The 23,796-nt window shown below is 37.8% G+C and overlaps 1 protein-coding gene across 1 annotated transcript; it reads left to right on the top strand.

Moving 5' to 3' along the window:
- Window positions 1-1,152: 1,152 nt before the first annotated feature.
- LOC134742449 (cyclin-dependent kinase 11B) lies at window positions 1,153-23,792 on the top strand. Its single transcript, XM_063675614.1, has 12 exons — window positions 1,153-1,381; window positions 1,818-1,973; window positions 2,278-3,095; window positions 3,536-3,760; window positions 3,859-4,072; window positions 4,306-4,477; window positions 4,915-5,097; window positions 19,634-19,778; window positions 20,059-20,180; window positions 21,144-21,368; window positions 21,834-22,052; window positions 22,714-23,792. Exons 1-12 carry the CDS (start codon window positions 1,299-1,301, stop codon window positions 22,921-22,923), a joined length of 2,772 nt encoding a protein of 923 aa, XP_063531684.1. The 5' UTR covers window positions 1,153-1,298; the 3' UTR covers window positions 22,924-23,792.
- Window positions 23,793-23,796: the final 4 nt, after the last annotated feature.

Raw genomic sequence — 23,796 nt, 5'->3', positions numbered from 1 at the left:
GTGACGCACCCATAAGTAAGAGCAAGAAAGAGATATCTCTTTCTCGCTCTTACTTATTGGTGCGTCACACACGCACTGCATTCGGGATAGAGATAGAGATCTTTATTTGCATACCAGTATGTTACATAGGTACATAGACAATTGATGGCCAGTCGTCCGCCATTGTATAGGTATATTGCCCCCTGTACACAATGGCGATGGCTTGTTATGGACCATCCTTGACCCTGTGTACTGGGGCCTTTACAACCCGACAGCGCGGCTGCACTTCGGAACGAACGTCAGGTATTTTTCCCTTTCAGAAAACTACAGAATGTGTGCGCCTAGTCAAACATTTAGTATGGAGTGTGCATTCAGGTTTCCGAATCTGTATTCTCAGTTCAGATTCCTGATCAGTATCAGGAAACCGTGCGTCTGAGGCAAGCCTTAGGGTATGCGCGCACGAGCAACTTTTGTCGCCGCGACTATTTTGTCACTCACATCAAGTCTATGGGCTAGTATGGAAGTGCGCACACGTAGCGACGTGACTCCCGGGAGGCTTTTTTGTCCGCGGGTTCGGTGACAAGCCCGCGACGAAACTGTCTCCTTCCCTATTGGTTTCAATGCGTGCGCGCACGGGCGACAAATAAGTCGCCGGTCGGCCAGAGGATCTACCGCGAAGCAGCGAAGCACGTTCGCTATGGTGCCTCTCTGTCGCACTTGTAAATTCGTATGTAAGTGTGACAGGGAGGCAACACGTGGAACGTGGTTCGCGGTAGGCCCTCAGAAAGTCTCCCGTTTGTGACGTCGCTACATGCGCGCACTTTCATACTTTCCCATAAGCTTGATGTGAGAAGCAAAATAGATTTATTTGTCGTAAAGAGACAAATAAATCGCTGGCGACTAAGTTGCTCGTGTGTTCATACCCTTACGGCTGTAGCACCAAGGTCACGGTGCGCCGCACCTAGGTCGCGGTGCGGTGCGGTAGTGTGTTATTATTCCTCACTAGTCCGTTCAGTCGTCTGTTATTCTGTCTGTATTGTTGGTAGTCCTGCTTCACTCGGTCGAGCGTGCGCATAGAGTCTCATTGCTTTCATCGTTATTTTTTTAATCTTTCTTTCCTACTTCCTTTCCTACGAATGAATGACATACACAATAAAATGGCGTCGAGTCTTTTTGATTGAGTTGAAGACGTTGAAGTCAGTCTCCGTTACGTTGCTGTATTTTACGTATGAGAAAAACGTGTATGTGTAAAAATTTGTGACTGTGCTTATAAAACTTTAGTCTAAACATTACTGTGATATTAAACGTGAAACTTCATTATGAGTAATTACGATGACGAACAATGTGAAGATGGAGAATTAGCGCATAGCCCTGTCCAAGACGACGAAGACATGGATTTCAGGTATTTATCTTAATAATACAATTCAATACCAACAGTAACGTTATATGAATAACTTAAACTTGAATTAGTCGTACTTTTTGCCATTAACTTGTGTTACAATTTTACTGCCACATGACTCACACATTCAGAGCTACAACCACACGAGTTGTAATTTCTGTAATGTAATTTACATAGTATAGTGTACATCTGCATTTGATGCTAATTACTATTACTATTACTTACAACGCAAAATGGTAATGAAACAGAGTTGACATCCTGTATTTGGGTAACATCTTTTCTATGATAATGTTCGATCAGGAAAGCATTGTGCAATTAAAAAATCGTCAATTTTAGTGCCATGATAAAGAATTAATAATAGCTTCAAGTCTGTAATTAATAATGGTAATGTAAATTAGCCCATGTTATAGAAATGTTACCTAAAGTTGTTTATTTTTAGTTTGTCTGATGAGGACCGTGACAATGCTGATTCTTTAGTGATCAAGCCTCCCCAAGCTGTAATTCGGCCATCTCATAGAGACAGGAGAGGCCACAAGAGATCTGTCAAAGACAGATACAAAGAAAGTTCAAGAAAAGATAAGAAACATATTTATAGGTAAGCAGTACTATCTAAGTTTGTCAATTATCCTTAATATAACCAAAATACATTCAGGCAGGGGCGTATTTACCCTAGGGCCATGGGGGCCATGGCCCGGGGCGGCAGGCTGCATAGTTGCGGCAAAACAGGTTTTTTTTCCGTACATGAGATACATTATCATCACTTAATGGGATGGCAAATCTAACTGGCCGGGGGTGCCAAAACTTTAAAATAATAATTATATTTAATAATTAATAGTTATATAAAAAAACAAGAATCAAAGTAATACAACTAATTCGATATCTTTCTTCCACTCTAACAGGGACCGTGAAAAGTCTGATAAACCTACTAGAGAAAATTCTAAAGCTATTGAACGCGATGATGTGTCCAAAGATTATCATAGAGATAAACAATACTACAGGGAGAAAGATTCTTATCGGGACAAAGAAGTTAGAGATAAGGAACTTGTTCGAGAAAGAGAAATGAGGGATAAAGATGTGTATAGAGAAAAAGATCCTTACCGAGAGAAGGAAGGTTATAGGGAAAAAGACCCTTATAGGGAAAAAGAAGCCTACAGAGAGAAGGAGGCTTATAGAGATAAAGAACAATACAGAGAAAAAGAGGCATACAGAGAAAAAGAAGTGTACAGAGACAAGGAAGCCTACAGAGAAAAGGAAGGATATAGGGAAAAAGAAACATGTAGAGAAAAAGAGTCTTACAAAGATAGAGAACACTACAGAGACAGGGAAATGTTCAGAGACCCTTCTTATAGAGAAGCAGCAAGACCAAGAGAAGCATACAGAGACAAAGAGTCACAGAGAGAAAGAGATGGCTATGCAAATCGTGAAAGGCAATATAAGGGTTCCGAAAGTGAACGGAAACATCAAGACACTGAAAGAATAGAATCTAGATTAAGATTGCTCGCAGAAGATGGACATGCAAACCATAACAATGAAAAAGAAAATAGGTCATCTGGGGATAAAGCCTTAGAAGATTTAAGAAGTAGACTATTAAGTAAAAGAATGCAGAGTAATGATCAAAAAAGACAGAGTGATTATACTGAGAAGGAGTCCAAGCCTGAGAGACAAACTGCTCTTGATAAACACCAACAAGAAAGAAGAAACAAGTTACTAGAAGCAGGTATATTAGCCTATGATCTGATACTTACGGCCCGGCCACGACATCGCGCGGCGGCCATAGGTGGGAACGAATGGTCCGATCGCTGTGTCTCGCTCCAACCTATGGCCGCCGCCACGCGATGTCGTGGCCGGGCCGTTAAACTTATAAGCTTGGTGAAAATAGATGTCATAATTTCATGCATGTACAATTAAACCTCCTAAGCACAGGGCCTGATTTAGAAGTGTGGAGGCCCCCGGGCAACAAAGGAGTGGAGGTCCCCTAGCCCCAGATTAATTTTCCTATCCTTTCCTCTTCTTCTTTTTCTTCTTTCTTTTCTTCTTTCCTCTTTCCTAAGTCTTCCTAAGTCTCTTCCCTAAATCCGGCCCTGCCTAAGCAGATAAAGTAATTTAGATTTATTTACTTTTCTAAAATGTATGTTAAATTGAACTTTTCCTTTCTAGAAAGAGAAATGGAAAAAAGGAAAACGGAATCACGCAATGAATTGGAAGCAAGACGCGAAGAGCGTCGTCGTCGCGGTAAAAAACGCTCTGCGTCTTCTGAAGAACCTTCTAGCAAAAAAAATAAATCCACACATTCTCCACACTATGGGGATGTTGTCACAGTGTCTGATGCTAGTGATGTAGACCTGAAGAGTGAGGCAGAATCTAATTCAGATCAAGAGGAAGGTAAGATAGTATACGGGTACATAGCATAATTAAATGTGTGTGTGTTTCTTCACCAAGATGTGCAATATAATATGTAACAAACTGTTTTCAAATTTAAGGAGAGCATTCAAATAGTGAAACAGATGACGGTAGTTCTAGTACAGATTCAGACTCTGATGCTGATTCAAAATCTGAGGAGGGTGATGAAAATGAAGAAGATAGGAAAACTGACAAGGAAGAAGAGCAAAAAACTGAAAATGTTAAACAAAAATCTCAATCACCACCTGTCCGCAAATCAAATCATGGTACTCCATCATCAAATGATTCTAGAAGGTAAGTCAATCAGAGTTACCTACACTGCTACAGTTTCATGCCAAATAAAACGAATGAATGAATGATGAATGTACATATTCTATGAAATAAACATTTGTATTTGTTATGTTCTTCAGTCTTATGTTTTTTAACGTCATAAAGAGTTTTTTAAAACATCAACCTGACCACAGACTTACAAGATTAACCTGTCACTATAGAAAAATCTTTTATCTAGTCTCCACATTTTATTGTAGATCACTCTCTAGATCCAAAAGTAGAAGCCGGTCTCACTCTTTCTCGCCTCCTCCACCTGGAGAAAATGGGAAACCAGAGGAAGAAGCACAACCATCTAAGGAAGATGAAGAGCAAGTTCGTCTTAGGGAAGAGGTTATTAATGCTCTGCCACCATATTTCCCTGCACTACAGGTAATTATCTTGACAAACCTTACTACCCTGCTAAAATAAAGTGATAATATTTATCACTTTTTTTACGCTTGGTAGCTTTTACCAGATGTAATGGTGTTTTTTTTTTGACAGCAGTATTGAAGCCTCTAACAACCCTAATTGTGTAATTATACTATTCTATTATAGTGTAAATTATTACAACAGCTAGAGTTCAATGTGATAATTTTTATTTGCTTTTATTGTATGAGTGAGTCAAACAAATTTATCATCATTTAATGGATAAATTATTTTTAAGTTCAAAATATAACATAAACAGGATAAAAATTATTAAATAAATGTGCTTTTACATTCAGTTTTGTTGTTTTTCCTCATTGTTTTCTGCATGTTGTATTTTTTTATTTATTTTTTAGTTTCCTAAAATATGTATTGGAAAAATTATTAATTAAGATTATTTACAGGGGTGTCGATCAGTTGAGGAGTTTCAATGTCTGAATAGAATAGAGGAAGGCACATATGGAGTTGTTTACAGAGCTCGAGACAAAACAAGTGATGAAATAGTTGCTTTGAAGCGACTAAAGATGGAAAAGGAAAAGGAAGGCTTCCCTATAACCTCTCTGAGAGAGATCAACACATTACTTAAGGTAGGATCACAATTTCATATTATTCTATTAGAGTAAGCTCACTTGAGCCATCTCAATGCATCACTGCTGGCTGTTAGAAGGTATTTCATTTAAATGTGTCATTCTCTCAGAAGAAGGACCAATGCACCTTGTGATTAGGTGTTAATATAGGGCCTAATCTCAAAGTGTACTTAGGTCACTTTTCACACTAATCGCAAGATGCACTAAAGGCCTTTTTCCAGAGAATGACACAAATATTAGTTTGCAATGAGGCAGCTTGTTTGAGCCGCAAGCTGTGAAGCACTCGATGGCTCATGTGTTGAATTCAATTGATTAATGCCTTGTATTTTATTCCTACAGGCCCGGCACCTCTTACCTGCAAGAGGGTTGTGCTAGAGGTGTGACCCAATTGCAAGGGTTAACAACTTCGATACACGGGCGGGCCTAAGTATCTTATAAGGAATTTATTCCAGGGGATCAACCCTCCAATGCTTCCTCAGTTAATTATGTACGAACTCAATGTTCACTGATGAGTAATTATCAAAAAAGCTTAGCTACATTTATTGAACTGCAAAGTTATTTAAGATGGCGATACAATTTCCATGATAGTTTAATTGAAGTGCATAGGAAGGTCATCTATCATCACATCTGTTCAGGTAACACTTTAAAGACCAACTACACCGAATATTTTAATTTAATTAAGTGGACCCGGCGTTTACGTAGCAAACCGTAAATCAACAACGCGACATACAATACGCGTGTGTCACTGCGTGAACGCAGCGTCGACCTTCGGTGTGGTGGGCCCTTTAGTTATTAAGTATAATATAATGATTAATCATCGTGGCTAGCGTAATACCTTACGTTTATCGCAGAAGTTACGGGTTCTCCTCACTTTAACAAGTTTAATATCTTCTTTTGAGTACTGTAATGGTTGTGTTGGCAATAAACGTTGGCGAAATAAAAATATACGAGTTAATCTGTTTGTCTACCAGTGCAAACATTGTACTCAATAGAAACGAACATGTTAGTCAAACAGACAGACATATTCGTCACAAATGTTTACACTGGTGGAATTGTACTTCAAGTGTAAACAGTAAAAGCCAAAATATTATCTAATTTTTTAGAAATATGTTTCTCATATAAATGAAATGTAAATTTCTTTTTGAGAAAATAAAAATTCTTTAACCCGAAAATATGGTAATGTGGACATTCAAATGTCATTATTTTATTGCAATTTTTACTCTTAACAAATTAATCTGATTCATGATTATGATTGATCTTTATACTAGGTCTAGGTCTAGTTCATATTGGAGTCTATTTTAAATGTTAGTAATCATTAGCGCTTTTTTGAGGAAATAAGTCTTTTTCAGACTCAGAAGTGTCATAAAGTACTGATTTGAAGAATTGCAAGTTGAGATGTTTTCCGGGAGTATACATTGTATGGTAAAAGGTTATTTTAAGGCAGTCATCTACTATCCAGACCTGGAATAGAACGGAAGTAACTGCGAAGCTCAAACAAGAAATCGAGATTCATAAATGAAAAATCACTTTTCGGAATCACACCAGAAGGCTGTGAATAGTGTAAATACAAGTGGCAGTCTCTTTCAAACAGCTGTTTATGTTACAAAGAGATTTTAGTGGTTTTTAGAGGTTATATGCCTTTATCAAAAGCCCCTAGTAGCACTACTGCTGATTGCAGCTCGGAAGTGTGATTCCGTTGGTAACTGAATTAAAAGCAGTTTTGTGATTTGTTCATTTTTCCAGCGGTTCCTGTAAGGACCCACGGAAGGCATGGAGCTACGTGTGAAATTTCATCATGCCGTGCATCAGTGATTTCTGGCAGGCCAAACAATATCAATCGGCATCAAAGGAAATTATTATACTGATTTAAACTAACACGATTTTCACTAATAATTTTAAACTAACACGGGACTTAATTGCGCGTAAAAAATAGGCGTAGTGCTAGTTCGGATGGATGGTTCCCTGGCGCACACTGTGTACAAGAAGCCAACACGCACAGACAGGTATCTCAACGCTCTGTCTCATCATCACCCTCTTCACCTACTGTCCGTTGTGAATTCCCTAAAGAACAGAACGCATGGTCTTTGTGACCCTGAGTGAGTTGTCACACGTTCAGGAGGTTCTTAGGAAAAATAGGTACAGGTTGGACAGGCGGCAACCTAGACGAAAACCGAGGAGGAAGTATCCAGATGTTGCAAGACGACCGGCATTTATGTCCTATGTCAAGGGAGTGACGGACAAGGTACGGTATTAAGGAAGTATTCCATACAAACTGTGTACAACCGTTGTCCAACGTGGTGGGGCAACTAAGGTCAGCAAAAGATGTTATCCCTTATCAAAACCGGGAGCATAGTATAAACAGGGCAAAGTATGCTTCATACAACGCACCGCGCGTGACTTGTATGTGCGCGCGACTTGTATCTATGGGCGGCGACCCGCGTTTCTCAGTGCGCAGGTCGAGATCTTGTTTGAGTGTACGTGCGGCGACCATAGATACAAGTCGCGCGCGGTGCGTTTGTATGAAGATAATATACTTTGCCCTGTTTATACTATGCCGGGAGTTTATAAGATTGAATCCAGCTGTGGTAGTTCTTATATTGGGGAAACCAAACGCACTATAGCGGGAAGCGTCAAGTCAAGGAGCATATTGCGGCTGTTAAAAAACGTCAAATAAATAAGTCTGCGGTAGCCGAACATTTGCTACAGTCGGGACCAAACCACTGGATTGAGCTCCATAATCCCAGTCCTCTCAACGGAACGTCTTTACTACAGCAGGAAAGTACGTGAAGCAATTGAAATCAGAAAACGTCGAAATTTCAATCAAAATGAGGGACAGGTGATTTCGTCTTCGTGGAATCCAGTGATTAGCAAATGTAAGTGGGAAAAAAACATCCCATCACATACCATCGGATGTCGTGAGTGTTGTGTGTTTTACGCGATTAAGTCCCGTGCTAGTTTAAAATTCTGAAGGAAATTATTACCAACAGGAACCGTTAGATACAGCTTGCCCAAGTCGACATAGATATAGGTTTTAACTACAAAATAACAATTAATCTTGGCAATAATCATTTTAGCTAGCATTAACCACTTGCGTTGATTATAATGACCATATTGAATTATGTCAATATGTATAATAAAAAAAATGTATAATAAAACCGATATGGATATGTGGAATAGACACAGCTGTCTGTGGGGATGAGCCAGCAACTCAAACCTAGAAATACTTCAAAGATTCCAAAATAAAACCCTAAGAATGATCACTTGTGCACCATTATTGGTTAGAAGTAGTGAAATTCATGAATACACAGAGATACCAACTATAAAGCCCACTCCAGACTACGCGGCGCGAAGCCGCGAACGCGAGTGTCGAAGGCCCTTAAAACAAGAGGTAAACGAATACTGCAAAAAGTACAAGGAAAGACTTCAAAACCACGGTAACGAATTAGCCAGAAACCTGTTAAACGAACAAGACTACATACCGAGGCTAAAAAGATGGCATATTCCAGGGCTAGCCGAGACAATAAGCCCCCACTTAAATTGGTGATGGTGCTTAGTGGAACACCACCCTAAGTAACCTAAAAAATAAAATATCTGATTATGGCTAGAACAGCAAGTAGCACTGGGAAAGAATAGAAAGCGACACGAAAGATGTTAAATGCTACGTTTTAAGGACAGCGTGAATATCGAATGAAGCACGTGACACGAGCAAGCTAAAGATTGCGAAGGATTTACGAGTAAGGATGCCATCGCGGAGGGCCGGTAAACCAGCTTTGATGCCTGGTTCCAAGACCTAGCGCAAAAGCGCACCAAAAGACATAATAATCAAGAGCCCCCATTTTAGATTCCACAAATGCGGACGCAATAGGGTATTTGACAACATTAAAAATATATAACGAATTGCTGTCATCCTGAAAGATAATAAACTAATAAAGTATATTTCACTATATTTGAATGTAAATTATGTTTATTTTTTGGAAAATAAACGAAAGAAAATTTAATATTTTTTGAAATTTCACCAGGGACGTGAACGCTCTGTGATTGGTCAACGCTCGGATGACGTCACACGCGGGTAAAAATTCTTGATTGCCTTAAGTGTTTTAACTGTTTTATTTGTATTTAGTTAATTTTAGTTATTGTTCCACAGTTTTCTGATATATTCCGATTTATCCGTATATCTAGTAGCACAATATTCATAAGAATCTCAAAATGGAGCCGAAATATGTGAAAGCTGATAGCGCAACCTACCAGACAGACGCATTAATGGTTACACTTTTCTTTAAAGATAATCCGGATTACTATGCTGGGGAACTTAGAAATGTAAAAACATTTCGATTTCGATGATACGAATACGACGACGATATATATATATATAAAATACGATGACGAGAATAATATCTCCATACTGCACTTTAGTTTGAAAGAAAAAGTATGCTACTAACTACCTACTAATGCTGAAAGAGCTATGTTATGAGGTTAGGTAGTAATACATTAAATACCTAGATCTTGTTTCGTTAAATAACAAAATCCGCTGCTTTAATTACCATATTTATTTATAGTTAAATATTACTTACATCGAAGTGGTCTTCACACATAAAAACATTTATATGCGCTTAAATGCTCTTTGGGTCTCTTCGCGCTAGTTTTAACCACATTTTTCTTTTTTTGGGATTCGTTGGAACGGAAACAAACAATTTATCTGGATTTTTTATAGTCGTACTTAAACATTGCGGCACTATACACCATTTATAATATAAATGGTGTATATACCATTTTACAGTGAAATAATCAATTCAATGCACATTAACCATAAGATTTACTAAGGTCATTGACTGAGTTTACTCGCGTGTGACGTCACACGTGTCACGTGATTAGCCCCTTTGCAAAAACAGCGTTTAAGGCGCGTTCAAAATAAATAAACTTTAACATTGTTTTTTTATATTTAATACAGGAATTTTCACGGAAATATCAATGTAGTGTAATTATTAAGTCATAAACAATAAATTAAAACCATTTTCAAAAATTAGTCAAATAGCCTATTGTCGTCCCCGTACTGGCTAATATAGTCACGTGAGACGTCTCTCGTATATTAACCGTGTAAATGGCCTTACGCTGATACTTAGGTAGGTATATTCTCGTTAACATCTGGATAGTAGATGACACATTGACTGCCAAACCTGTTTAACAGATCTTCGGAAGCAGAAATAGTTTGCGACTCTTCGAATGCATATTTTATCAACACAACACCACATTTCGACTCTTCGAATGCATATTTTATCAACACAACACAACACAACACAACATTTATACAGGACGTTTAGTGCGGGCTATTTTGACTTACCGATTTGCCCCCATAAATGTTCAGAAAAAATTAATCGTTTCTAAAAAAGATTTGCTAGGGATGTAGCCATTCTACATTTTTATAGTGCCCGAAGGTTCGGTTTTGATATAGTTTTGGCCGAAACTGAACCTTCGGCTGTAACATGATTTTTAGGGTTCCGTACCCAAAGGGTAAAAACGGGACCCTATTACTAAGACTCCGCTGTCCGTCTGTCTGTCACCAGGCTGTATCTCATGAACCGTGATAGCTAGACAGGTGAAATTTTGACAGATGATGTGTTTCTGTTGCCGCTATAACAACAAATACTAAAAACAGTATAAAATTAATATTTAAGTGGGGCTCCCATACAACAAACGTGATTTTATAGCAGTTTTTTGCGTAATGGTACGGAACCCTTCCTGCGCGAGTCCGACTCGCACTTGGCCGGTTTTTGTGCTTAATCCTGCCGAAACCGAATTCGAAACTTCAGTCCAACACTATTTTTCTTTTACTTTTATACTGTTATGATATCGAAAGGTAGTCCATTTTAGCAACTTTTTTCTCATATAATCGATAAATTAGTTTTTAACAAAAATTACAATACCTACACTGTATGCCTAATATCAGCCTTCGATCTTCTTTTGTTTCAGATTTATTCACGAAAATGTTAAAAAATCAAGGTAATTTTTAAACTGTAATTATAGCTAAACCAAGCAAGCGAGGGTAACCAAATAAAATTACAAATTAGGAGGATATAATGGGGTTACTAATGCATATTTTTACAGACCTTCATGCCCTTAAACTTAGATGAAGAAAAAAAACTGGTTTTTTTTCGCTTCATTTTTTTCCCACTGCTCGCGGAGACACAACTACCAAAAAAATTACGTGACAAGCCACTATTGTCAACTACGTATACATGCAAAATCATTTTCAAATATCATGGTGCGTCATGTCAACAAAAATAAATAAACGAACGTATGTTTACTATATCAAGGCATATTAATAGAGTAGTAGTAGCAAGTAGTAGGTATAACATCCTCTTTCGTTCATTATAAAATAATTCATTGACATTGATCAATGACATATGTCATACAATTACGACTACACATTTTCTAGCTATTTCTTATATCGTTTCTTGCAATAATGTCTGAAAGCAGATGTAAATGTTGTAATAGATGTTTACTCAAAACGAATGGCAACAAAAAAGTGATACAGAACGCTGACGAAGCTTTTTTCTTTTCTAGTGCTACAAATAAAAATATTTTGACTAACGATATTTTGTGTGTGCATCTGCTTTCAGACATTGCAAAAAACGACATAAGAAATGGCTAGAAAATGTGTAGTCGTAAATATATGACATGTTATTGATCAATGTCAATGAATTATTTTAAAATGAACGAAAGAGGATGTTATACCTACTTACATACTCATTTGCTACTACTATATTAATATGCCTTGGTATAGTAAACATACGTTCGTTTATTTATTTTTGTTGACATGACGCACCATGATATTAAAAATTTTTTGCACGTATACGTAGTTGACAATTGTGGCTTGTCACGCAATTTTTTTTGGTAGTTGTGTCTCCGCGAGAAGTGGCAAAAAAATGAAGCGATAATAAAAACCAGTTTTTTTTTTTCATCTAAGTTTAAGGGCATGAATTTCTGTAAAAATATGCATTAGTAACCCCGTTATATCCTCCTGAATTCTCATTTTATTTGGTTACCCGCTTGCTTATTTTAGCTATAATTACAGTTTAAAAAATACCTTGATTTTTAGGGTTCCGTACCCAAAGGGTAAAAACGGGACCCTATTACTAAGACTTCGCTGTCCTTCGGACCGTCTGTCTGGCACCAGGTTGTATCTCATGAACCGTGATAGCTAGGCAGTTGAAATTTTCACAGATGGTGTATTTCTGTTGCCGCTATATTAACAAATACTATAAAGTACGGAACCCTCGGTGCGCGAGTCCGACTCGCACTTGGCCGCTTTTTTAACATTTTCGTGAATAAATCTGAAACAAAAGAAGATCGAAGGCTGATATTAGGCATACAGTGTTCTTAGGTCCTGCCACTACTCCACCTAAAAGTATAACCAAATCCCTCGTGGGGGCCACTCTTGTTAGCTCCTTTCAAATGAAAATAATCATCTTAAAAGTCCATAAAAATACGTTCTACAACCCTAACATTTTTAACAATAAATATTATAGGACAAATAAATAAATATTATAGGACATTGTTACACAAATTGACTAAGTCCCACGGTAAGCTCAAGAAGGCTTGTGTTGTGGGTACTCAGACAACGATATATACAATACTTATACATACATAGAAACGTCCATGACTCGGGAACAAATATCTGTGTGCTCCTCATCACACAAATCAATGACCTTACTGGGATTCGAACCCAGGACCATCGGCTTCGCAGGCAGGGTCACTACCCACTAGGCCAGACCGGTCGTCTTAGAAACAATAGAAATGAATAACATTACAAGTTTTAACAATCCCAACGAAAATATAAATGTGAGCCGAGTTCAATATTCTGTGCTCTGTAGAAAATGATAATTTATTAACGGAAATGCATTTGTAACATGATATAACGGTAACAAACATCCAAATAAAAAATATTTCGTTCAAATATAAACTTCATGCATGAGGCTAATTCTTCATTTTTCTAAAAAGTCCTAGAAACACTTTAATTAAAGCCAACTATTGTAGAAAATTTAATGGACAATATTTTGTTCATTGAAAGTTTTGCCGTAACTTAAATCATTTTTCTAAAAGCAATTAAAAATTGTAAAATGGGAGGCAGAAGCGGGGGAAAGGGAGGGAAGCATCCACTGGACAAGTTGCTTCCCCTTCCATTTTTCTTACCTACATAAGGGTGGTATAATATTCCACCCGTCCAATTTATTTGTCCAATATGCATTGCGTGTCACTCTGTCATTAAGTAATACATAATCTTATTAAGCCCATTAAGTAATAGTTTGTATTTTTTTAAATATTTTATGTGAATTGTGTAACTATTGTACATATAAGCCAAATAGCTTGAAATAAATTAATTTTATTTTTTATTTAAGCAAAATGTGAGACGCAAATACACATTGGACAGATGGAATACCATCCTAAGCTACATGCATGGCAAGTTACGTGCTTTCTTACGGAAAGGACTATAAAGTAAAGACTCGAAGCACGAACAATTTCGTATCTACATCTAGTACATTGACGCGCTATTTCCTGTACAGTCGCCATCAGATATATCGGAGCGGCCAATATTTGAACACGCCTCTTTTGTCAAAGCGCTGGAGTGCGTGTTCAGATATTTTTGACCACCTCGGTCGCTCCGATGTATCTGATGGCGACTATACAATAGCGTACATGTACATAATAAGGGTTTTGTTTTAGATTTCAAAATTTTTTAATTATTATTTTTAACTTATTAACATACATAACAAAAAAAACACACTTATCTAAGCATAAAAAAAACATTAAAACTACATATTATCTAAACAAATTAAAACTAAACTAACATTAAAATAAAACTACTTAAAAATTAAAGTAATATAGAAAAATACTAAGGGTTCTTAAAATTCAAGGGCCGAACTTACAAAACGAAACGAAGTTAAGTTTTGTAAAGACAGGCCCCCCGACATTTTTAAGACCCAATTATGTATCGTTGCACACAATATTTTTTCTAAGACAGCGGCATACACCTAAAATTTGAAATAAAATCAAAGTAAATATTTGTTTGTAGATCTTTGCTTACAAGTCAGAATTTAAAAAAAAAACAACAGTTGCATAATATTGTATGAATATCCTTAAGAACACTGCTGTTAGGACTCTTATAACATTACGCCTGGGCGGGCGGGGCCCCGCGCGCCGCGGTTCGAAGTTGTTTTCGATCTCATTTATCCAGGGGGGAGAGGAAATGATCCGAACTACTTTATAGGATGTCAGAATTTAAAGTAACGCCCAATGACAAGATTAATTTTAGAAGGCTGATATATCTATACAACGCCACAAGTGTCGTTGATGTAGAGTGCGCCATTTATTATGTTTGCATTTTAGCTGTGTGTGTGACCACTGCCATATTCGTCTCACCGTTATTTATAATTTGGTGTTGCCTCTATTGTGAACACCTTAAAAGTGCCTGTTCAGATATTTTGAGCATCTTGGCCGCTCCGATATATCTAATGGCGACTGTACAGCGCCACCTAGCTATTTATCTGTAAAACTTTTGTGCCCTGTTTTGTACCCATGACAACTATTTATTAGGCATATGCAAATCCAATTTTATATTTGAAGTTATAAACAGCAGTGAGATGACAGAAGGGCACATCCAGACAAAATTAGAGCCCTTTTCCACTAAGGTCCAGTTCTGCGGGAACGGTTTTTTTACTGAATCCCGCAAAAGTCATAGGTGTATTAGTTTCCATCCTGTTTTTTGCGGTATCGGTACAGCAATGACAATGAGCATATTGGGCACATCCAGCGGTTTTTTGCCGGATACCTCAATCAGAATGGCCTTGTGAAACGTTAGTAGGTATATAATTACGTAAACGAATAAATGGGATCCTGCAAAAAATCGTACCTGGTAAAAATTGGGATGTTGCCGTGGGAAACGGTTCTTAGGAGCTCCATCTACAGACTAGTGATTCACGGCATTGTATGGAAATTATCAGTGTTGTATTTTTTTTTAATTTGTAAAAAAAGCTCTCAATTGCTTGTGTCATCAATAATGTTTGTGTGATGTTAGTATAAATTATTAAAATGTGTGATTTCTTACATCTATGTACGAATACTGTAATAATTAGTATACACCTATGCGTCTATGACATTGTATCGCCATTTAAAATAACATTGTGTCCGAAATATTACTATTATTTGTTACGCCTTTATACTAGATTAAGTTTATTATTCTCCCACTGAGCAGTTTTTGTATAATGTAAGACCATTTTTACATTGTGATCTTAATGTGTATTTAAATATTTTAATCATCAGAGTTCTGAAAGAAAAAGCATTTCGCTTTTGTTTCCTTATTTAATATTAATTTATTTTATGGGATATATTATATACGTAACAAACATTTTACTCTTCAGATCAACAATATCTGTATTGTATTATACCATTTACAAAATGGGTCATTCTACTTTTCGGGCTAGAAAACAGGAATGAGAATTTAATAGTTTTAAATAGCTTTAAATGCTTCTTTTACCAGCGTCGTATATGTTTTCATACTAGATTCATTGTTTGTCATGAATTTATTAAATATTTATGTATTAAAGCAAAATGTAACATATTGTCGGTTCTAATAAGGTTAGAAATACCCTTATTGACAACCGACAATGATGATTGCCCGCAAATCGTCACGTTGCTTTCTTGTAATAATTCGTTTAAAAATTACCACTGCATCGAGCAGTCGTCAAGTTACCTATACAAAGTACTACTAGGCCAATCAAGTTTGAAGAATCAATTCCCAGCAAGCTGGAAATCGTTAAATACCTTCATTTGGTTTTCGATGCTTGTAATCCGAGCGCAATCCCAGGTGTGCATAAAATTTTGCTCCTTTTCAGTTTTTTGCTTGTAGATCGAAAACGGTACGCCCGACGGAAAATTTGTTCTAATCATGTTAAAAGTTGATGTCTGAGGATCCGAAAGGTACCTTAATATGAATTCATAGTCAGTTGTAAAAACTGACCGCCATTTTGAATTTTTAGTATGATCACCTTAAAAATCCGAAAACGCCTTTTCACCAGTGTCTGATCCACCAAACCTTGCTGGTAGTAGTGGTAGTGCCATTGTAATTGATGTTCGGTTACTTCTACATCGAGTGCTTTGGCAATCCAAGGAAAGATTTATCTCCTATTAAAATTCCCTTCCCAAAATTTATGCACATCTGGGATTGCTCAAACTCGGATTACACGCATTTAGGACCAAATGAAGGTATTAAAACCATGGTATAAAGATAACATACTTTGCCCTGGTCATACTATGTTAAAACGATTTCCAGCTTGCTGGGAATTTATTCCAAGGCTTTTTATGGATCAAATTTAATTGGCCTACACTGCTCTTACCATAGGATTGGGATTCTTCCCTATCCCAGTATTGTACATTTTTCGAAAAAATGTATGACAAGCTTGACAGCTGTTTATAGGTTGACAGCTTTAGTGCCAGTTGCACTTGACAGACTGATCAACGTCACCCGGCGCGCCGCGGCGGTTTACTATGAAATTTTCCATACAATAAAAGTTTGCGAACTCTTTAACGATGACAAACAGTTTGGTGCAACCGACCCATAGTCGCCATATTTAACGTTGACCAACGGCCGTCGCTCGAGTTTGCCGCGACAGTATCACGCGCGCAATATATATATGCTACCCGTTCCTTTTGAAATTGAAAAAGAGGGAAATCTATCTCACGCGCAGATACTGTCGCGGCGCAATCTTGTTAACCCCGCAGTGGGTCTTATCTTATATCTAGCCAAGTGACAATCGATTATAGAAAATAAAAATAGACACTTATGTAATGTATGGAAATAGCATCTGTCAACACGATACATTTTTTTACTTTCAGAATGGCGTTTGTTGATAGAGTTAGACTAAGATAAGTGCAACGATTTTGATAGCACACGCAGTGCGAGTGTTATTTTAAACTTTTGAAGGCGCTGGCGCTGTGGGCACGACTAGTAACGACACCTATAGCGGTCCCTGGCGCTGTGGGCACGACTAGTAACGACACCTTTAGGGGTTCTTGGCGTTCAAAGGGTTAAAAGTCAAACTTCTATGAAATTATGACGTATAAATAACACTTGCACAGCGTGTGCCATCAAAATCGTTGCAGATTTATCTTGGTCTAACTCTAAACGATTATTATCTTGGCTAATACGGCGCCAGATGTTTTGATTGTACGTGGTGCTATATTTTCTATATAATACGTTAAATGTGAAGACTGATTATATTAGTACCCCGAAAATCAGAATGTCCTATTGGGCAGATCTTTGCTTCAAGATATTAAAGTTACGTGTAAAATTAAGTTATAAATTAATCTCTGTCACTTTTGTAGGACTGGTAGGTAGTAGGTGTTACCTGATTTTGATTTACATTTCAGTTAAGAATAAATTCTTGAAGACTACAATTTCATACACTATGAAAATTTTCATACTGATTTTTTTTAAACATTATTTGGTCGTCCTTTCGTTTCTTAATCGAGTTGGTTTTTAATCTCAAAATACTTAAGATCCAAACTTCAGAAAACGTCAACAGTTTCGAAGAGTATTTCTAAGGCTAAAATTTACTATTTAATAAAGTTTGTAAGTACCCTCGGCAATCCAAAATATGTTTGAGTATTAGAAAATTATATTTTCATAAAAATAAAATATAGGAAGGCTGAACTCCATGACGTTGAGTCACATGCGTCATGATTGTTGTGGAAGGCTTTATTTTTTAGCTTTGTGCGACGGAAAACTCATTTTCCTGCTATTGCTATTTATAACTTCGAAACGTTAAATTTTACTGGCCTTGTAGCCTTAGCACCTGTGCGCCGAAACAATATCTTAATGTTTAGGTATAGGTAGCTATTAAAGTGATGTATTTTGTGTGGTATTGAAGTGTGTTAGTGATGGTCTTATATTATGGATATTTTCGAGTGAATAATAATCATTAGTGGAACTGTACGTTGCTATCCATATGAGCCTTTTGTGCTTGTAAAGTTAAATTTCGGGGTTTAAAGTTAAACATATCAGTCCTAACTCAATTAGGCCCTACACAACACTGACGACGTATGCGGCGTTGTATGAAGATTAAAATGGTTGTATATTTTCTTGTTCGCTGATTTCGAAGTAGATTACACGTGCAGTTAGGGCGGGCACCGGGCACGTTAAGAAATTTAACGTTTAACATAATTTTCGAAGTTTTGTTTTTTAACTTTCACGGACTACTGAATTCTATTGGGTTTAAAATTTATTAGTTCATTAAGAATTATTTAGGATTTATATTTAGCTTACCTTGTTCTCTTATATGTAATTAGGGTTTGCTCCCACATTTGATACTAATAAATCTGGACTGAAGTTAACAACAAAACCACAGTCAATAAATGTGGGTAAAATGTTTGCTACGAAGTTATGTACGTATTTTACTCCATTTCATATGTCGCATTAAAAGGATGAGACAGTTTTTTTTATTATTAACTTAAGACGAAAGTGGAAGACCCGCACGAAATCGCCTTTTCGTACAAACGTATTCCTCATTTCCCTCTCTGGATATTAACATTATTAAAAATATTTTGACACAGTTTGCTGTATACCAACCACAGCTATGCCCTACGTTTGTTTTATTTTTTCGAATTTTTAATTATTACAAGGGCAAGGGGGTTTTTAATTATTAGAATTTTAAAATTTGTATGAAATCTGTTTTTCGCTCATGACGACTAACTACGTTTGTATGGAGAAACGGCCGTCCCCTTTCCTCTTAAGCTAAGAGGCCAGACTGCTAAAGACCGGGTTATTATCCCAGATGCTTCTTGAAGGTAGTAGGAATGTAAACTATCAAATCGTCAGGTGACAATCAAAACTCATGAATTGCATAGAAAACAAAAATCAACCTTGTTACTATGGCTCTGAATTTGTGGTAAAGTAATAGAGTTTTAGTTGTCACCTGACGAAATAATGTTTTTGAGCTTTACCCACTATCCATTCTTCATAATACTGACATGATGGCGGTTAGTAGAATATTTTAGCCTCAACCCATGTTTTTCTGAGATATTATAGTATACAAGCTTTTGTGTTGAATTCTGATAATTAAAATATTTAAATTCTCATTGCGATAGCAATTCTTGCTGGATATAGGATTGAAGACACTTCTGTCATGTTAACTATCTGCCACTATTATCACTATCCATCGCGGTATATTGTGATAATCGCGTGTTTCATGGTGATCACAGTAAAGCAGGATCGTCGAGCATAGCTGCTTCGGTGTAACTAACGCAGTGACATGAGCTATAAGGAATCCCTACTACATGGACGGTTAAACTACTGCAGAAAGGTACTGTCGCTCTATTAATGTGTCATTGTCACTGGAGATCCTGAAGCGTAAGTGGTGGAAATTTCGTCTCTCGGGCGCCCGGGGGTAAACTTCTCCCTACTGCGGGGTTTCGCCATCATGGCGAACGGTATAGTGCGCCCCATTTTAACTAACAAGCGACACGCTCCATTTGCTTGTTGCAGGGCCAACATCCGAATATAGTCACCGTGAGGGAGATCGTGGTGGGCTCGAATATGGACAAGATATTCATCGTCATGGACTACGTGGAGCATGATCTGAAGAGTCTCATGGAAACAATGAGGGGAAAGAAACAGGTGTTTTTACCTGGTAAGCCATCCTTTTACCGCCTTCAGGGCTTATTTTTATCACTGGCGTAGGTAGAATCTGTCGTTAGTTCGCTCGTTTTGCAAAATAGTATCGGACTTTTAACTGATGGCTCACTGAGAGCTGCAAACGTTTGCTGATAAATGAGAGTTTACATTAACATAACAATTTTAATTGTCAACCTTTACAAGTTTACACGTGTCTGAACATATCACCATTGTCATCAACCGACATCTACACTCATGGAAAGGAAACATTAACAAACAACGTTTTTCTCTTCCAGGGGAAGTAAAATGTCTGATGACTCAATTGCTGAAAGCTGTTCACCATCTTCATGATAACTGGATATTGCACAGGGATCTCAAGACTAGCAATCTTCTTCTTTCCCACAAGGGAATACTAAAAGTACGTTATAATTACCTACTAGTTTATTGTCTGCTAGACTGTAATATGTAAATCTATTCGTTTGGTGTAAAGACTGCTAATTGTAATAATAATAACTGACCCCCTGCATATAAACTTGTTTGCATTGGGTCAGTTATCTTAATGTATATCATGTTATGTTAGTTAGCCTAATGTACATCTAAGGCGTTTAGCACACTGTATCCGATTCGCGCGTCGATAGAACTTCCTAGTAAAAACAGCATCAGACGTCTACTTTCGAACACTTTAGATCACTAGCAAATCGCTGTGGTCTAGTATCATATAAGACTTATATTATAAGTGTTATTCTCTTGCTTGAATTACTAGCGCAATCTGTAGCATTCCTTTTTGCATCATATTAAAAGTGTGAGTGGGTAGGTCCATAGGAGCCTCCCTCGACAGGATGATAAATTAAAGGCAGGATCCAGGGCGATCAGGGTATTTATTATTAAAATAAGAAGGCACCTGCAACAATACAGGCGAGTTACTGTCTGATGCGCTAACAAATAGAGATAAAACACTTTCCTAAATTAGTTAACTATTATAAAACTTACAATTTCATGTGCCTTTGAATGTAGGTAGAACAGATGCGCTGTTACAATAACAAGTGCGCATAAAACAATGCACTTGCAGTATGAATTCACTATATAGATCACAATATAAAATATTAAACTGAATACTATGTACTGCAGGAAATAGATCTTTACTCAGCAAAGTTTTGTAATGGACTGAAAATTATTACCAACGAAATGGATTCGAAGAAGGATTTGAATTTGAATGGCGAATTTAGGAATTGTATTGTGCCAGGAATAATACAAAAGTTGGTAGTGTAACGTTCCGTCACACGCACCGTCACAAAAAGTACCAGGCATATGATGCTGGCTCTTTGGGTAACTAGCTTATTGTTATGGAATTTAAAACTTAATGCCGTATTATTATTTACAGGTGGGTGACTTCGGCCTAGCCCGCGAGTACGGCTCGCCGCTGCGTCAGTACACGCCTATAGTCGTGACGCTGTGGTACCGTGCGCCCGAGCTGCTGCTGTGCGGCAAGGAGTACTCCACGCCCATAGACATGTGGAGTGTGGGCTGCATATTCGCCGAATTTATTACCATGAATCCGCTGTTTCCTGGAAAGTCCGAAGTGGACCAGTTGAATCGAATTTTCAAGGTTAGCGTAACACTTCTTTCTCTTGTTCCATTTTGGGCGCGGACGCCGAGTCATCGGTTATGGCAAAAGCATTTGCGTGTCGACTACTTGAATGTGGTTCAATATTGTTTTGTTACCTAGGTATAATGTTTTGTGTAAAATGTTTGTTCGGTGTAGTTACTAGAGTTCATCTTAGCCAGGGGTCACCAATTACTTTCTTCAGGGGTCCGGTTTATAAAATAATATTACCATTGCGATATTTGCGATCCCTTTCTGCTTGAGTTTATTAAATAAGCAAATGTAATATACAGCACAAAACAGGTCGTCGGCCCGGATTCGTACCGCGATCTAAGCTAAGTATGCAGCGACAAAATGTAACAGTGCGTCTATAAACAATGACTATTATTTCTGGCATAATACTGCTATTATGCAATACATACATTGATATCAATGTCTGATAGTAACTGGTTATTGAATAACCACCAGGACCTGGGCACCCCATCGGAGCTGGTGTGGCCGGGCTACGGCGAGCTGCCGGCGGTGCAGAAGATGACGTTCGCGGAGCACCCGGCCGGCGGGCTGCGCCAGCGCGTCGGCGCCGACCTGCTGTCCGAGACCGGGCTGTCGCTGCTGCAGGCGCTGCTCACCTACAACCCCGCCAGGAGGATCACCGCCGATGCCGCGTTGGAACATAAATACTTTCAGGTGAGCTGGCACAATCTCTAGTCTATTGATTTAACATTCGTGTAATAAATATACTACAAAACTATCATTCGACCGTTTTAAAAAAAGGTAAGCAGATTTTATCGGGCGGGAACTTTTTAATTCGATGATTCTGATTAATCTAAGAATAAAACTAGTTATTGTAAAAAAACTTCGGTTCATTTTTTAGGAGTGATAGTAATCTCATATTCACGTGATGGTTATTAGATTGCGTAGCTTGTAGTCGCGTAAAGTAACCATGACGTTATTTGTCACCTCTCCCGTAGTCTGTGCCGAAAGAGAGTTGTAGAATGTATGGGCCCCCTTTGATTCCACGACTCTTCTCTTTCCGCACAGACTCTAACTCGAAACTTGCCTATTGAATCGACTGAGCTAGAGGCTGACTATAAACTGGTAACGCTTTCTTCTTTTGGTCTCATTTTTTAGATGGCTTTTTTCTTCTCTTGCTTGCTTATATTTTTTCCGTGGATGACAAATAAACACTGTAGAAGAGAAGTAAATTGAGATATTTGAAGATATCGGCCGAATCGGTTAGTATTTAAATTGATTTAATTATTTTTTCTAACTAACTAAAACTAACGATGCCTAGTCAAAGATGATGGTGATGTTTGAGATTGAGTGTAGTAACTAAGTAACATTACAGGAGCAACCGGTGGCCATCGACCCGGCGATGTTCCCGACGTGGCCCGCCAAGTCGGAGGGCAAGAGCCGCAGCACGCACAGCCCGCGGCCGCCGGCAGGCGGCGCCGCCTACGCGCAGTACGCGCGCGCCGACTCCGACGAGGCAAGAGGCTTCAGAGTGCAGCCGCAGCGCTCGCTCAACGTGGCGCCCGGCTTCTCGCTCAAGTTCTAGCGGCCCCACCCCCCTACACACAACAAAACTCGGTGACACCTGACCTGATTTTGTTGCTGCCGGCCGCCCTGTGATCGACGGGACGATTCATCTGCTCTATAGAAACTGCCGTTCTAAGTGATACGTTTAAATCCGTGATCCGTTTTTACAAGCCCGGAGTTTACGTTCGTGGCCACTGTTGGGATTAAAATTTTAAATTGTACTCTGATGTTTTGAAATATATCCCGAACCAATGTATGATAAACTGTCTAGTGACGCATTTACTAAACAAATCGTTTGTTGTATTATTTGTTGATGTTTAGCACAAAAATGCTTACTTTTACATACCTCGCTAGTGATAAGGTCTACATCTTTTAAATGGTATTTATTATCAGATCATCCGGTAGTATTATTTGCCCCGCAAGAGATTAGATGTTGTGTCCTTCTCGTAAAATAGTCGAGAGAAATGTTAATAAATGCATTAGCATGTTTAGCATTTTGTGCAAACATGGGTAAAACAAATAACCACGTGTACTTATAAAATGTATATGTATAATAGGTAGTGGTATATTTAACGATATAAATTAGTCAAACACTTGGTGTCATAGCAGATGTATATGCTTACATAGATCGATATTTTTGCATTACAGTTAAATGTTGATGTAAATGTGGACAGTTTAAATTCTGTGGGATGGCTTATCAACGTAGTAGAGAAACTAATCATTCTTTACAATGGATAAATTCTTTTTTTAGTTCATGTGTAAATAGGGTTAAACTTTTTGCTATTAAATCTGTTAATATACCTTTTCATCATGGTAACAATAGAATAGTCTTAGTCTAATTAGCATTATAATTAAAATATGGTACAATATAACATGTTTTGACAACAATGTT

This window comes from Cydia strobilella, chromosome 6 (assembly GCF_947568885.1).
Source record: "Cydia strobilella chromosome 6, ilCydStro3.1, whole genome shotgun sequence".
NCBI lineage: Eukaryota > Metazoa > Arthropoda > Insecta > Lepidoptera > Tortricidae > Cydia > Cydia strobilella.
The sequence above is the reverse complement of the archived record's forward strand: the minus strand, read 5'-3'. Positions and strand labels throughout refer to the sequence as shown.